Consider the following 13,555-nt stretch of genomic DNA (forward strand, 5'->3'; position numbering starts at 1 on the left):
AGACTCCATCAGGTTTTCTTCCAGAATGGTCCTGTATTTGGCTCCATCCATCTTCCCATCTTCCCTGTCCCTGCTGAAGAAAAGCAGGCCCAAACCATGATGCTGCCACCACCATGTTTGACAGTGTTGATGGTGTGTTCAGGGTGATGAGCTGTGTTGCTTTTACGCCAAACATAACGTTTTGGTTCAATTTTGGTTTCATCTGACCAGAGCACCTTCTTCCACATGTTTGGTGTGTCTCCCAGGTGGCTTGTGGCAAACTTTAAACAACACTTTTTATGGATATCTTTAAGAAATGGCCTTCTTCTCGCCACTCTTCCGAAATGGCCTTCTTCTTGCCACTCTTCCATAAAGGCCAGATTTGTGCAATATACGACTGATTGTTGTCCTATGGACAGAGTCTCCCACCTCAGCTGTAGATCTCTGCAGTTCATCCAGAGTGATCATGGGCCTCTTGGCTGCATCTCTGATTAGTCTTCTCCTTGTATGAGCTGAAAGTTTAGAGGGACGGCCAGGTCTTGGTAGATTTGCAGTGGTCTGATACTCCTTCCATTTCAATATTATCGCTTGCACAGTGCTCCTTGGGATGTTTAAAGATTGGGAAATCTTTTTGTATCCAAATCCGGCTTTAAACTTCTTCACAACAGTATCTCGGACCTGCCTGGTGTGTTCCTTGTTCTTCATGATGCTCTCTGCGCTTTTAACGGACCTCTGAGACTATCACAGTGCAGGTGCATTTATACGGAGACTTGATTACACACAGGTGGATTGTATTTATCATCATTAGTCATTTAGGTCAACATTGGATCATTCAGAGATCCTCACTGAACTTCTGGAGACAGTTTGCTGCACTGAAAGTAAAGGGGCTGAATAATTTTGCACGCCCAATTTTTCAGTTTTTGATTTGTTAAAAAAGTTTGAAATATCCAATAAATGTCGTTCCACTTCATGATTGTGTCCCACTTGTTGTTGATTCTTCACAAAAAAATACAGTTTTATATCTTTATGTTTGAAGCCTGAAATGTGGCAAAAGGTCGCAAAGTTCAAGGGGGCCGAATACTTTCGCAAGCCACTGTATGTTCTCCATCTCGAGATCTCAGACAGGTACACACTTGTTCTCTGCTGTTTCTTCTTGGCCTCCTCCTCCTGCTTCACATCCTCTGTCTCAGTGTCAAAGTCGTAGTAGGTGTCCTTGGGAAGCTTCCAGTCGTTGTTCTTATCCGACAGGTCTGACGTCCGACAGGTCAGGTCCACACTGAGCTTCTCAATGTCAATCTTCATGATCCTGCAGTGCACTGTCATGCCCACCTACAGCAGGTTCAAGTTAAAGTGTTATATGACTGTTTGTTATACTGAAATTGAGAGATATTTTGGGGGAAACTACCGTGATACCTTAACCCTTTCTTCAGGGTGCTTGACCACTTTGTCACTGAGGAACTTGGTAGGGATAAAGCCGGTGACTCCGTTGTCCATGCGACAGCGGACCCCAATAGCTTGGCCAGGGCAGGAGCCACTGTCAAAATGATTCCACACCTGCCAGAGAGACCAGAGGCTATGTCAGACTTTGTTGATCAAAAAGACAGCTGTGGCCAATATAAATATAGCCACAAATAATAATCTAGGAATTTAAAACCCATAACACACCACTCTTCAGAGTAACTGTCAGTAGAGATTGCAGCAGAATATGGAGCATATATGATTCTCACCTCGCTGAGCTCAGGAAAGTTGTCCTGCTGACAGAAAGGACACTGCCACAGACCTGTCTCATCATTCCTTATGGCCTGGTCATAACTCTCCCCCTGGGGGCGCCGGTGAGCAATGCCTGTCACCACACTGGTAATAAGTTTACCTAAAGAGGCAGGACAGGACAGGACAGACAGTGTTGAGATTCCAGTAAAGGATTTATACATGTTTTCTACTATGTCAACTTTGGGGCTGTGACTCCCTGCACCAAAATAAACCCGGGCAGTGTGCGTATTAACACATCACTTTGAAAGCGATATCAATAATGCCCTGGTTGAGAAGGAACAGTATGGACCGATGTAGAAGGTCTCTGGTGTCTCCTTGTTGAGCAGGTTGAAGATCTCCTCTGTGTTAGGTCCTCTGTAGGTGGACCTCAGGTCTTTGTACCTGCAGCTCAGCTCAGCACGGATGTCATACAGGGTGATGCCCTTGTTACCATAACCCTGTGGACACAGAGAGTCTCAAACAGTGAGCACTACAATGTCCTCAGATCAGGAGGAGTATGCAAGAGTATGCAAGCTCTTCATAACCAAACCAGAGTAGGACAACGGGTGTGTTCAAAATGGCACTCTATTCCCTATATAGTGCACTACTTCAGAGACGCAGCCAACATCTCCCACACTGACCTGTCTTTCCAGCTCCTCAGCGAAGGCATCCAAGTCCAGGTCTTTGAGCCGCTCTGGGTTTTCCAGGATCTCCTCCAGTGCTCCGGCCGGGTTGGCGTCCTCCGCTGACTCATCGTACTCCAGAGCGTCCACGGCCATCTTCCTGGCCCACTCATAGGTCTCTGTGTGCACCCGTGACCCATCCAGAACCTCAATATAGGAGTCAGTACTGCAGGTAGGGAGAGACACTTGATGTCAATGATTCAGTTATTTAGTGAATTGGCTGTGTGATGATGTCAACAAAAGTACTTTTGTCAAGTTATTCACTGTTACTATTATGAGTTGAATTTCGAATAGAAATATGTTTTTTAGTCTCAGGTATTTTCTGCACTATTGGATGAATGACCATGCCCAATGTTCTGAGACTGACCTATCTCCCAGAGAAGCTGTGTCAATTTTGATGAAACCTGCACAGTTGATGAAGACCTTGGGGCCCATGTGACACATGGTGACCAGCTGAGTGCGGTTCTCCAGACGAGTGTTATTTTGCTTCAGGATCTGGAAACAGAGAGGGATGAATGTACATGCAAAGGTATCTGTTGAGAAGTCAGTACAGTAGAGCAGTGGTTCCCAAACTATAGTGTTGTAATAGTAGAAGCACAAGGTGCAATTAAAAAATTGGGAAGTGCATCATCAGTTTTTCTCTTGTCATGTCAGTCATTGCATACCTAGGGGGCTATTTAATACTTGTCATAAATGTCCAGTTGATCAACTAGCCCATGTCAGCTAACGTTTTTAGCAAATTTCTTTAGCTCATAGACTTTGTTGTAATGTTTGAGTCACTCAGATATCACATGAATACACATTAGGCATGGCAAAATGTATAGATTTGCATGAAAATGAGCTTTAAACCTGAAATGTTCTCTCCGCCAACAAGAGGGGTGTGAACTGTTTGTGTCATGAACAGTGCTTGCACCCATAGAAATAGACGTGGTGCGCGCGTGTGTGCAGAGGGGGGGCACGGGATGTTCCACAATGCTGGAAGGGGGCCTGAGTGAAAAAGTTTGCAGTAGAGTACTGAATTATTCTAAGATACTGTAATAATAAAAACATATAGGTACATACTGCTACTGTATATCGATAAATTCTATCTGGTAACACTTGGTATATTGTTTCTCTTATATATGTGTAGTAACACTGTAATTACATTGTATTAACATGTTGGCAATCTAGATGCCTCAAGTGATCTATGTCTTACCCTGAGCAGGTGGGATCCCTTCCTGGGCCCCAGGCCACAGACGTACTGCAACAGGCTCTGGGTGTAGGGGTGGGCCATGGCCCGGTTCACATCCACACCCACTTCATTCACCCGGTTGATGAACTCACAGTACAAAGCATTCAGCAGGTCCTCCTTCACTACATGCTCCTGTGTGGGAAGTGAACAGAGAGCAGTCAGACTCACTCTTTACAGACACATTGATTCACAGACTTTGATTCAAACCAGACTATGATTATCATGTACCGTCAACTACACTTCTGCATTTGGGAGATTCCACACCAGCATTGCCCAAAAATATTTATTTTATCACAGATTTTTGGCTGAATTCTCAAATAAAAACTTAATTGGGTGGAAATATGTTTAACAAACTTTTTACATTTGTATCACAAATATTTGTTTAGAACCATTTTAAGAGCTATACCTGCCTCCTGTAAGACCCTATGGTCAGTGAACCATACATGTTACAGACAACATCGTGGTGTTTGGAACAATATACTCGTCAAACACATAACATTTTAAAAGTGGGCTCTCTGCTACTTTTGAAGAAATGATCCATTTTATACATTGACATTCTAGGTCATTAACCAATCACAACCATCCTGTAGAATTGCACATTCAGCAAGTCACCAGCAGAGGAAGTTCCCTTTGAATCCATTTTCCCATTCACTGTGTTGGCAGTGCTCATAAAATGTATCATAATTGTAACTCACTCTGGAAATGTGATGCACTTGTAGAGTATATTGTTTAAAACAATCAAATCAAAAAGGGTACTTTTGAGGCATAAATATGAATAGTTATGTTTAATAAATTCACATGTAAAATTGTATTTCAGAATGTAGCAATACTCCATATTTTAGAGCACAATGTTAGGAGTATAATGACACCAAGATGTTGTCTGTATCATGTATGGTTCACGGATGCAGGAGGTTTAAAAAGGGCCTAAAATGGCCACTTTCATGATTTTATAAAAAACGGTTTGTTACAAGTCAAATCAAATTGTATTTGTCCCATGTGCCGAATACAACAGGTGTCGTAGACCTTACCGTGAAATGCTTACTTACAAGCCCTCAACCAACAATGCAGTTCAAGAAAGGGGTTTCTAAAGGATCTCTGTAAACCACCTGTGTGTTTTCATCAGAGCCGCTGCTCGGTGATGATGATCTCCCAACCATGCCTGGCCAAATGGAGACAGGGGTTGCGTCCTGAATGGCACCCTAGTCACAATATAGTGCGCTACTTTAGATCAGAGTCCTATTAGGAACTGATTCTGGATGATGTCATTAGTACCTGCAAAGGGTGCAACTTGAGGCAGAGGATGTCATCGTCACTGCTGCAAACCTGAGCATACTCCACCAGGGGGTCCTGGATCTTCCTGGCCACAGACACAGCCTGTCTCAGGAGAGGGGGGTAGTCCCGGAAATCTGCCTGTGGATTGGAGAAATAGAAAAATACGTAGAGTTAAGAGAAAATCAATTGAAGTGTCACTCACTCCACAATATTACAGTCATTGGCAATACATATTACAGATTTAAAACCGCATTGTGGACCACTCAGAGAGTTATGAGAGGTACAGTATGTAGAACACATCCAATGTAGAACAAATTGAGATGAGGAAATGTTTGTCTTGTGAGAATAAAAAAGACATGTTTAGGGAAAAGAGGGCAGGACTTGACCTCTGACTTCTTGCTGTTCATGTAGAGCATGGCCAGTTCATTGTCAACCAGCTCCACCCCAATGGTGGGGAAAGAGGACTCCTGCTCCAGCTCACTGGCAGTGCGTTTAATGTCCTCGATCACCATCTGGGCATCCCTGCACAAGGAGTGGAGGAAGGAACGTTACAAATATTCAGGATAAGTCTTAAAAGTAGTACACTATATAGGGAATAGGATGCAGTTTGGAATACATCCTCAGTCATGTTAGTAACCTTCTTCAAACAGCAGTCTAAGAAGGCCACAGGTGAAAGCAAGCAGGAGTGTTGCAAACCTGTTCTCCCCAGCTATAGCGATGATGTGAGGCTTCTTGCTGTTCAGAAACTTCTTCAGGGTTTCAATATCGTGGATCTAAAGGTATGGTAGGACAAATATTAGAACATGGACAAATATTAGTCAACATTGGATGGTATGGTTATCTGAGCTTCGTCAAAACTCTTGCCCTGTGTCCCAAATGTACACTATTCCCTACATAGCGCACAACATTTTACCAGTATGCACTCACTACTGGAAGTCGCTCTGGATAAGAGCGTATGCTAAATGACTAAAATGTAAATGTAAATTGGGTGCCATTTAGGACGCGCCCTTGGTTTGGTTTCATAAATACCTTTTTCTCCCTCTCATCCTCCCTCCATGCGTTCCTCCTCTTCAGGAAGTAAGGAAGCCTGAGGAAATCCCCCACTTCTCCGTCACCATTCACCAGGGCGCAGAACACTGGGGTGTCTCTGTGGACAAAGAGTTTTGCAGTGAATAATAACTAAGTCATAAACACAGAAATCGTATTAAATTACTAGAGGGGCCATGTCATAAACTTTCAGTTCCTGAATGGGGTGCAAATTACAGCCATTATTGGCCAGGGAGAAATACAAACCAGTCTAATTCGAATGAATGGCAGTAGAGGCATAATCATGATTATACTTTTTTTTTTAATTAAAAAATTTAATGTAAAAAAATGTCCTCCCCAATTTCATGGTATCCAAGTGTTAGTAGCTACTATCTTGTCTCATCGCTACAACTCCCGTATGGGCTCGGGAGAGACGAAGGTTGAAGCCGCACTGCTTCTTAACACAGCACGCATCCAACCCGTAAGCCAGCTGCACCAATGTGTCGGAGGAAACACCGTGCACCTGGCAACCTTGGTTAGCGTGCACTGCGCCAGGCCCGCCACAGGGGTCGCCGGTGCGCGGTGCGCGGCAAGGATATCCCTACTGGCCAAGCCCTCCGTAACCCGGGCAACGCTATGCCAATTGTGCATCGCCCCACGGACCTCCCGGTCGCGGCCGGTTACGACAGAGCCTGGGCGCGAAGCCAGAGTCTCTGATGGCACAGCTAGCGCTGCAGTACAGCGCCCTTAACCACTGCCCATACCCGGGCGCGAACCAGGGACCCTCTGTACACATCAACAACGGACACCCACGAAGCATCGTTACCCATCGCTCCACAAAAGCCGCGGCACTTGCAGAGCAAGGGGAACTACTACTTCAAGGTCTCAGAGCAATTGACGTCACCGATTGAAACGCTATTTAGCGCACACCGCTAACTAAGCTAGTCGGTTCACATCCGTTACACTCACCCCCCTTTTGACCTCCTCCTTTTCCGCAGCAACCGGTGATCCGGGTCAACAGCATCAATGCAACAGTATAACTTTAGACCGTCCCCTCGCCCATACCTGGGCGCGAACCAGGGACCCTCTGCACACATCAACAACTGACACCCACAAAGCATCATTACCCATCGCTCCACAAAAGCCGCGGCCCTTGCAGAGCAAGGGGAACTACTACTTCAAGGTCTCAGAGCAGGTGACGTCACCGATTGAAACGCTATTTAGCGCGCACCGCTAACTAAGCTAGCCGTTTCACATCCGTTACACCAGTACATGTCCAGGCCCGTCTGAAGTTTGCTAGAGAGCATTTGGATGATCCAGAAGAAGATTGGGAGAATGTCATATGGTCAGATGAAACCAAAATATAACTTTTTGGTAAAAACTCAACTCGTCGTGTTTGGAGGACAAAGAATGCTGAGTTGCATCCAAAGAACACCATACCTACTGTGAAGCATGGGGGTGGAAACATCATGCTTTGGGGCTGTTTCTCTACAAAGGGACCAGGACGACTGATCCGTGTAAAGGAAAGAATGAATGGGGCCATGTATCGTGAGATTTTGAGTGAAAACCTCCTTCCATCAGCAAGGGCATTGACGATGAAACATGGCTGGGTCTTTCAGCATGACAATGATCCCAAACACACCGCCCGGGCAACGAAGGAGTGGCTTCGTAAGAAGCATTTCAATGTCCTGGAGTTGCCTAGCCAGTCTCCAGATCTCAACCCCATAGAAAATCTTTGGAGCAGCCCCAAAACATCACTGCTCTAGAGGAGATCTGCATGGAGGAATGGGCCAAAATACCAGCAACAGTGTGTGAAAACCTTGTGAAGACTTACAGAAAACGTTTGGCCTCTATCATTGCCAACAAAGGGTATATAACAAAGTATTGAGATAAACTTTTGTTATTGACCAAATACTTATTTTCCACCATAATTTGCAAATAAATTAATTAAAAAATCCTACAATGTGATATTCTGGATTTTTTTCCTAATTTTGTCTGTCATAGTTGAAGTGTACCTATGATGAAAATTACAGGCCTCGCGTGCTCGGGCCTTATTGTATATTAATGATATGAAAGATGCTTGTTCTTGCCGTTGTCACGCCCTGGTCGAAGTATTTGGTGTTTTTCTTCATGTATTTAGTCAGGCCAGGGTGTGACATGGGTTTTTGTATGTGGTGTGTAGCTTAGTGGGGTTGTAGCTTAGTGGGGTGTTCTAAGAAAGTCTATGGCTGTCTGAAGTGGTTCTCAATCAGAGGCAGGTGTTTATCGTTGTCTCTGATTGGGAACCATATTTAGGCAGCCATATTCTTTGGTTGTATTGTGGGTGATTGTCCTGAGTGTCTTGATGTCCTTGTTAGATGTTAGTTGACACATGTATAGGCTGTTTCGGTTTTCGTTTTGTTTATTGTTTTGTAGTGTTCGTGTTTAGTCGTGTTTTTTATGTTTGTTTAAATAAACATGGATCACAATCGACACGCTGCAGTTTGGTCCGACTCTCCTTCACCATTAGAAAACCATTACAGCCGTCTTTTTCTTTATGCGGATGACTCTACACTTCTGGTGTCTCATAAAAGTAAAACTATGTTGCAGAGCATACTTAGCACAGAGCTTACTAACATTAGCAAATGGCTTGGAGATAATAAGCTATCTCTGCACTTAGGGAAAACTGAAGCAATTATTTTTGGATCCAGACCTAAATTGTGTAGGTTGTCTGAAATCAGAGTGGAGTTAGGGGAGCTGACTACTAAAACCTATGTTAGCTACTTGGGATGTATCCTTGATGGAAGCTTGGGAGGTGTGAGCATGGCCAATAACGTGCTAGGGAAGGTTAATACCAGGACTAGTTTTTGGCTAGAAAGTCCAAGCTGCTTGATAAGGACTCCATGGAAGTGCTAGCTACTGCCCTCATTCAATGCCATTTCACTATGCTAGTACTTCCTGGTTTGGTGGCTTATCTAAATGTATGAAGGGGAGGCTCCAGATTAGAGTTTGACAGATTAATCGGAATGGCCGATTAATTAGGGCCGATTTCAAGTTTTCATAACAATCGGAAATCTGTATTTTTGGGTGCCGATTTAAAAAAATATATTTTTTACATTTTTTTAACCTTTATTTAACTTTGCCTAGTTAAATAAAGGTTAAAAAAAATGTAAAAAATATTTAAGTTTCAGTTTAAGAACACATTCTTATTTTCAATGATAGCCTAGGAACGGTGGGTTAACTGCCTTGTTCAGGGGCAGAACAACAGATTTTCACCTTGTCAGCTCGGGGGATCTTGCAACCTTACAGTTAACAAGTCCAACGCTCTAACCACCTGCCTCTCATTGCACTCCACAAGGAGCCTGCCTGTTACGCGAAGCAGTAGAAGCCATGGTAAGTTGCTAGCTAGCATTAAACATATCTCATAAAAAACAATCAATCAATCATAATCACTAGTTATAACTACACATGGCTGATATTACTTGTTTATCTAGCGTGTCCTGCGTTGCATATAATCGATGCAATGCTGGGGGATGATTTAACAAAAGTGCATTTGCGAAAAAAGCACAATCGTTGGACGACTGTACCTAACCATAAACACCAATGCCTTTCTTAAAACCAATACACAGAAGTATATATTTTTAAACCTGCATATTTAGCTAAAAGAAATCCAGGTTAGCAGGCAATAGTGACCAGGTGAAATTGTGTCACTTGTCTTGCGTTCATTCCACGCAGAGTCAGGGTATATGCAGCAGTTTGGGCCGCCTGGCTCATTGCAAACTAATTTGCCAGAATTTTACATAATTATGACATAACATTGAAGGTTGTGCAATGTAACAAGAATATTTAGACTTAGGGATGCCACCCGTTAGATAAAATACCGAATGGTTCCGTATTTCACTGAAATAATAAACGTTTTGTTTTCAAAATTATAGTTTCCGGATTCGACCATATTAATGACCAATTTCACAGTATTTCTGTGTGTTATGTTATAATTAAGTCTATGATATAATATCTATCCAATAATCGGTATCGGTGTTGAAAAATCATAATCGGTCGACCTCTACTCCAGATAGCCCAGAATACGTTGATCAGGGTAGTATTGAACGTGAGTCCACGTACTCACATAGGCAGGAGCTGCTTTCAGGAACTACACCGGCTGCCTGTTGAGGCTAGGGTGTGCCAGATTAGACTAGGTTTGGTTTACAGGAGTATTTATGGTCCTGCGCCCAGATATCTAAGTGATTACTTTCCTCGTGTTAGGGATGCACACAATCACAGCACCAGATCAGGTGTTGCTGATGTGTGCTTATACAGGTTCAGGAGTAATGCTGGGAAAGGTAAAGTACTTTCTTGTATACGGGAGCCTCAGAATGGAATGAGTTGCCTCTGCCTATAAAAACAACGTCCTCTCTGGACAGCTGTAAAAATAAAGTAAAACTATGGTTGATGTCTTTTGTGCCCATATGAATAACCGCTATGATGTAACTGGAATGATGAGATAGATTTTCTTCTTTTATGTTTTTGTTTAATTATTTCACTGCCATACTGTGTTGGATCTTGTATAGCCATCTTGTCTCAAGAGGACCACAATGGAAATAAGTCCCAGACTTTATTGTGTGTTATCCTCAATGATTTTATTCATGTGCATGTATGGCTTTTAAGTTTTATGTGTGCTTGTTTTTTTTTAAACGGTCAAATTAATAAACTAAACAAAAAAAACTGCAATTGAAATGGATTTCTATGTGGATTTCATGCAATGGACATACACAAAATAGTCCAAATTTGTGAAGTGAAATGGAAAAAATAACTTTTTTCAAAAAATTCCCCAAAATTAAAAACGTAAAAGTGGTGCGTGCATATGTATTCACCCCCCCAGCCCCTAAATAAGATCTGGTGCAACCAATTACCTTCAGAAGTCACCCGTGAGCAATCTAAGTGTCACATGATCTGTCACATGATCTCAGTATATACACCCCTGTTCTGAAAGGCCCCAGAGTCTGCAACACCACTAAGCAAGGGGCACCACCAAGTAAGCAGCACCATGAAGACCAAGGAGGGACAAAGTTGTGGAGAAGTACAGATCAGGGTTGAGTTATAAGAAAATATATATGAGAAACTTTGAACATCCCACAGAGGACCATTAAATCCATTATTAAAAAATGGAAAGAATATGACACCATAACAAACCTGCCAAAACTCACGGACCAGGCAAGGAGGGCATTAATCAGAGAGGCAACAAAGAGACCAAAGATAACCCTGAAGGAGTTGCAAAGCTCCACAGCGGAGATTGGAGCATCTGTCCACAATGACTACTTTAAGCCGTACACCTCACAGAGATGGGTTTTAGGGAAGAGTGGCCAGAAAAAAGCTATTGTTTAAAGAAAAAAATAAGAAAACAAGTTTGGCGTTAGCTAATAGGCACGTGGGAGACTCCCCCCACATATGGAAGAAGGTACTCTGGTCAGATGAGACTAAAATTGAGCTTTTTGGCCATCAAGGAAAACGCACCTCTCATCACCCAGAGAACACCATCACCACAGTGAAGCATGGTGGTAGCAGCATCATGCTGTGGGGATGTTTTTAATCGGCAGGGACTGGGAAAATGGTCAGAATTGAAGGATTGATGGATGGCGCTAAATACAGGGAAATTCTTGAGGGAAACCTGTTTCAGTCTTCCAGAGATGTGAGACTGGGACGGAGGTTCTCCTTCCAGCAGGAAAATGACCCTAAGCATACTTCTAAAGCAGCACTCGAGTGGTTAAAGGGAAACATTTAAATGTATTGGAATGGCCTAGTCAAAGCCCAGACCTCAATCCAATTGAGAATCTGACTTAAAGATTGCTGTACTCCAGCAGTACCCATCCAACTTGAAGGAGCTGGAGCAGTTTTGCCTTGAAGAATGGGCAAAAATCCCATTGGCTAGATGTGCCAAGCTTATTTTTTTAAATGTATTTTAACTTTTTTTAACCAGGCAAGTCAGTTAAGAACAAATTCTTATTTTCAATGACGGCCTAGGAACAGTGGGTTAACTGCCTGTTCAGGGGCAGAACGACAGATTTGTACCTTGTCAGCTCGGGGGTTTGAACTCGCAACCTTCCGGTTACTAGTCCAACACTCTAACCACTAGGCTACCCTGCCGTTCATAACCCAAGAGACTTGCAGCAGTAATTGCTGCAAAAAGTGTCTCTACAAAGTATTGGAAAACTTTGAGTGATATTATATGATACTAGCTGCATTTAAAAGTCCTATCATCAACTGATTTCAGCCAGTGTATGGCTGTGGATTGACTGCATACATGTGGTAAAAAGGTCATTGTAACTACCAAAATAATGAAAAGGCCATGGAAACACGTAGGGTGAAAGATGCCGTGGGGGTAACGGGAGTTAGCATAGCAGTCACTCAACTCTTATAAACCTGAGAAGGAACTACTTCTAAATGTTAATGCACTATATACTGTATACAAAAGCATGTGGACATCCCTTTAGTAGATTCGGCTATTTCAGCCACACTCGTTGATGACAGGTGAAATAAAATCGAGCACACAGCCATGCAACCTCCATAGACAAACATTGTAAGTAGATTTCCCTATATTGAACAGCTCTGTGACTTTCAATGTGGCACCATCATAGGATGCCACCCTTCCAACAAGTCAGTTTGTAAAATTTCAGCCCTGCAAGATCTACCCGGGTCAACTGTAAGTCAAATCAAATCAATTGTTATTTGTCACATGCTCCAAATATAAAAAACCTTATCATGAAATGCTTACTAACATGCCCTTAACCAACAATGCAGTTTTAAGAAAAATACTTAAAAAAATAAGAAATAAAAGTAACAAATAATTAAAGAGCAGCAGTAAAATAGCAATAGCGGGGCTATAAACAGGGGGTACCGATACAGAGTCAATGTGCGAGGGCACCGGTTAGTCGAGGTAATTGAGGTAATATGTACATGTAGGTAGAGTTATTAAAGTGACTTTGTATAGATAATAAACAGAGAGTAGTAGCAGAATTAAAGAGGGTGGGGGGGCGTGCAGGCAATGCAAATAGTCTGGGTAGCCATTTGATTAGATGTTCAGGAGTCTTATGGCTTGGGAGTCGAAGCTGTTTAGAAGCCTCTTGGACCTAGACTTGGCTTTCTGGTACAGCTTGCCATGCAGTAGCAGAGAGAACAGTCTATGACTAGGATAACTAGGGTGGCAAAAGTCTTTGAAATCCGCCTGGTGTCTTTGACATAGATAGAGGTCCTGGATGGCAGGAAGCTTGGCCCCAGTGATGTACTGGTCCGTACGCACTACCCTTTGTAGTGCCTTGTGGTCGGAGGCCGAGCAGTTGTCATACCAGGCAGTGATGCAACCAGCAAGGATGCTCTCAATGTGCAGCTGTAGAACCTTTTGAGGATCTGAGGACCCATGCCAAACCTTTTCAGTCTCCTGAGGGGGAATAGGTTTTGTTGTGTTCTCTTCACGACTGTCTTGGTGTGTAACGTCGTTCTTCGTTTGTCGAAAGAGAGTCGGACCGAAATGCAGCGTGGTAGTTACTCATGACTTTATTGGAAAAAGCGACACATTAAATAACTATACAAAATACAAAACAACAAACGGAACGTGAAACCTATTACAGCCTATCTGGTGAAC

At 43.0% G+C, this 13,555-nt stretch overlaps 1 protein-coding gene across 1 annotated transcript in view; it reads right to left on the minus strand.

Moving 5' to 3' along the window:
* The window catches only part of LOC118365616 (transcription elongation factor SPT6-like), a 29,745-nt gene that overhangs the window by 6,453 nt on the left and 9,737 nt on the right, over positions 1-13,555 (minus strand). Inside the window, exons 19-29 of the mRNA XM_052520555.1 lie at positions 5,944-6,061; positions 5,611-5,687; positions 5,301-5,436; positions 4,915-5,052; positions 3,607-3,774; positions 2,779-2,906; positions 2,370-2,577; positions 2,039-2,186; positions 1,707-1,849; positions 1,393-1,533; positions 1,113-1,308 (exon numbers count right to left, since the gene is read on the minus strand). Coding sequence (XP_052376515.1) covers positions 1,113-1,308; positions 1,393-1,533; positions 1,707-1,849; positions 2,039-2,186; positions 2,370-2,577; positions 2,779-2,906; positions 3,607-3,774; positions 4,915-5,052; positions 5,301-5,436; positions 5,611-5,687; positions 5,944-6,061 — 1,601 coding nt within the window. The remainder of the gene's footprint in view (positions 1-1,112; positions 1,309-1,392; positions 1,534-1,706; positions 1,850-2,038; positions 2,187-2,369; positions 2,578-2,778; positions 2,907-3,606; positions 3,775-4,914; positions 5,053-5,300; positions 5,437-5,610; positions 5,688-5,943; positions 6,062-13,555) is intronic.

Source organism: Oncorhynchus keta, chromosome 1 (assembly GCF_023373465.1).
Source record: "Oncorhynchus keta strain PuntledgeMale-10-30-2019 chromosome 1, Oket_V2, whole genome shotgun sequence".
Taxonomy (NCBI): Eukaryota; Metazoa; Chordata; class Actinopteri; order Salmoniformes; family Salmonidae; genus Oncorhynchus; species Oncorhynchus keta.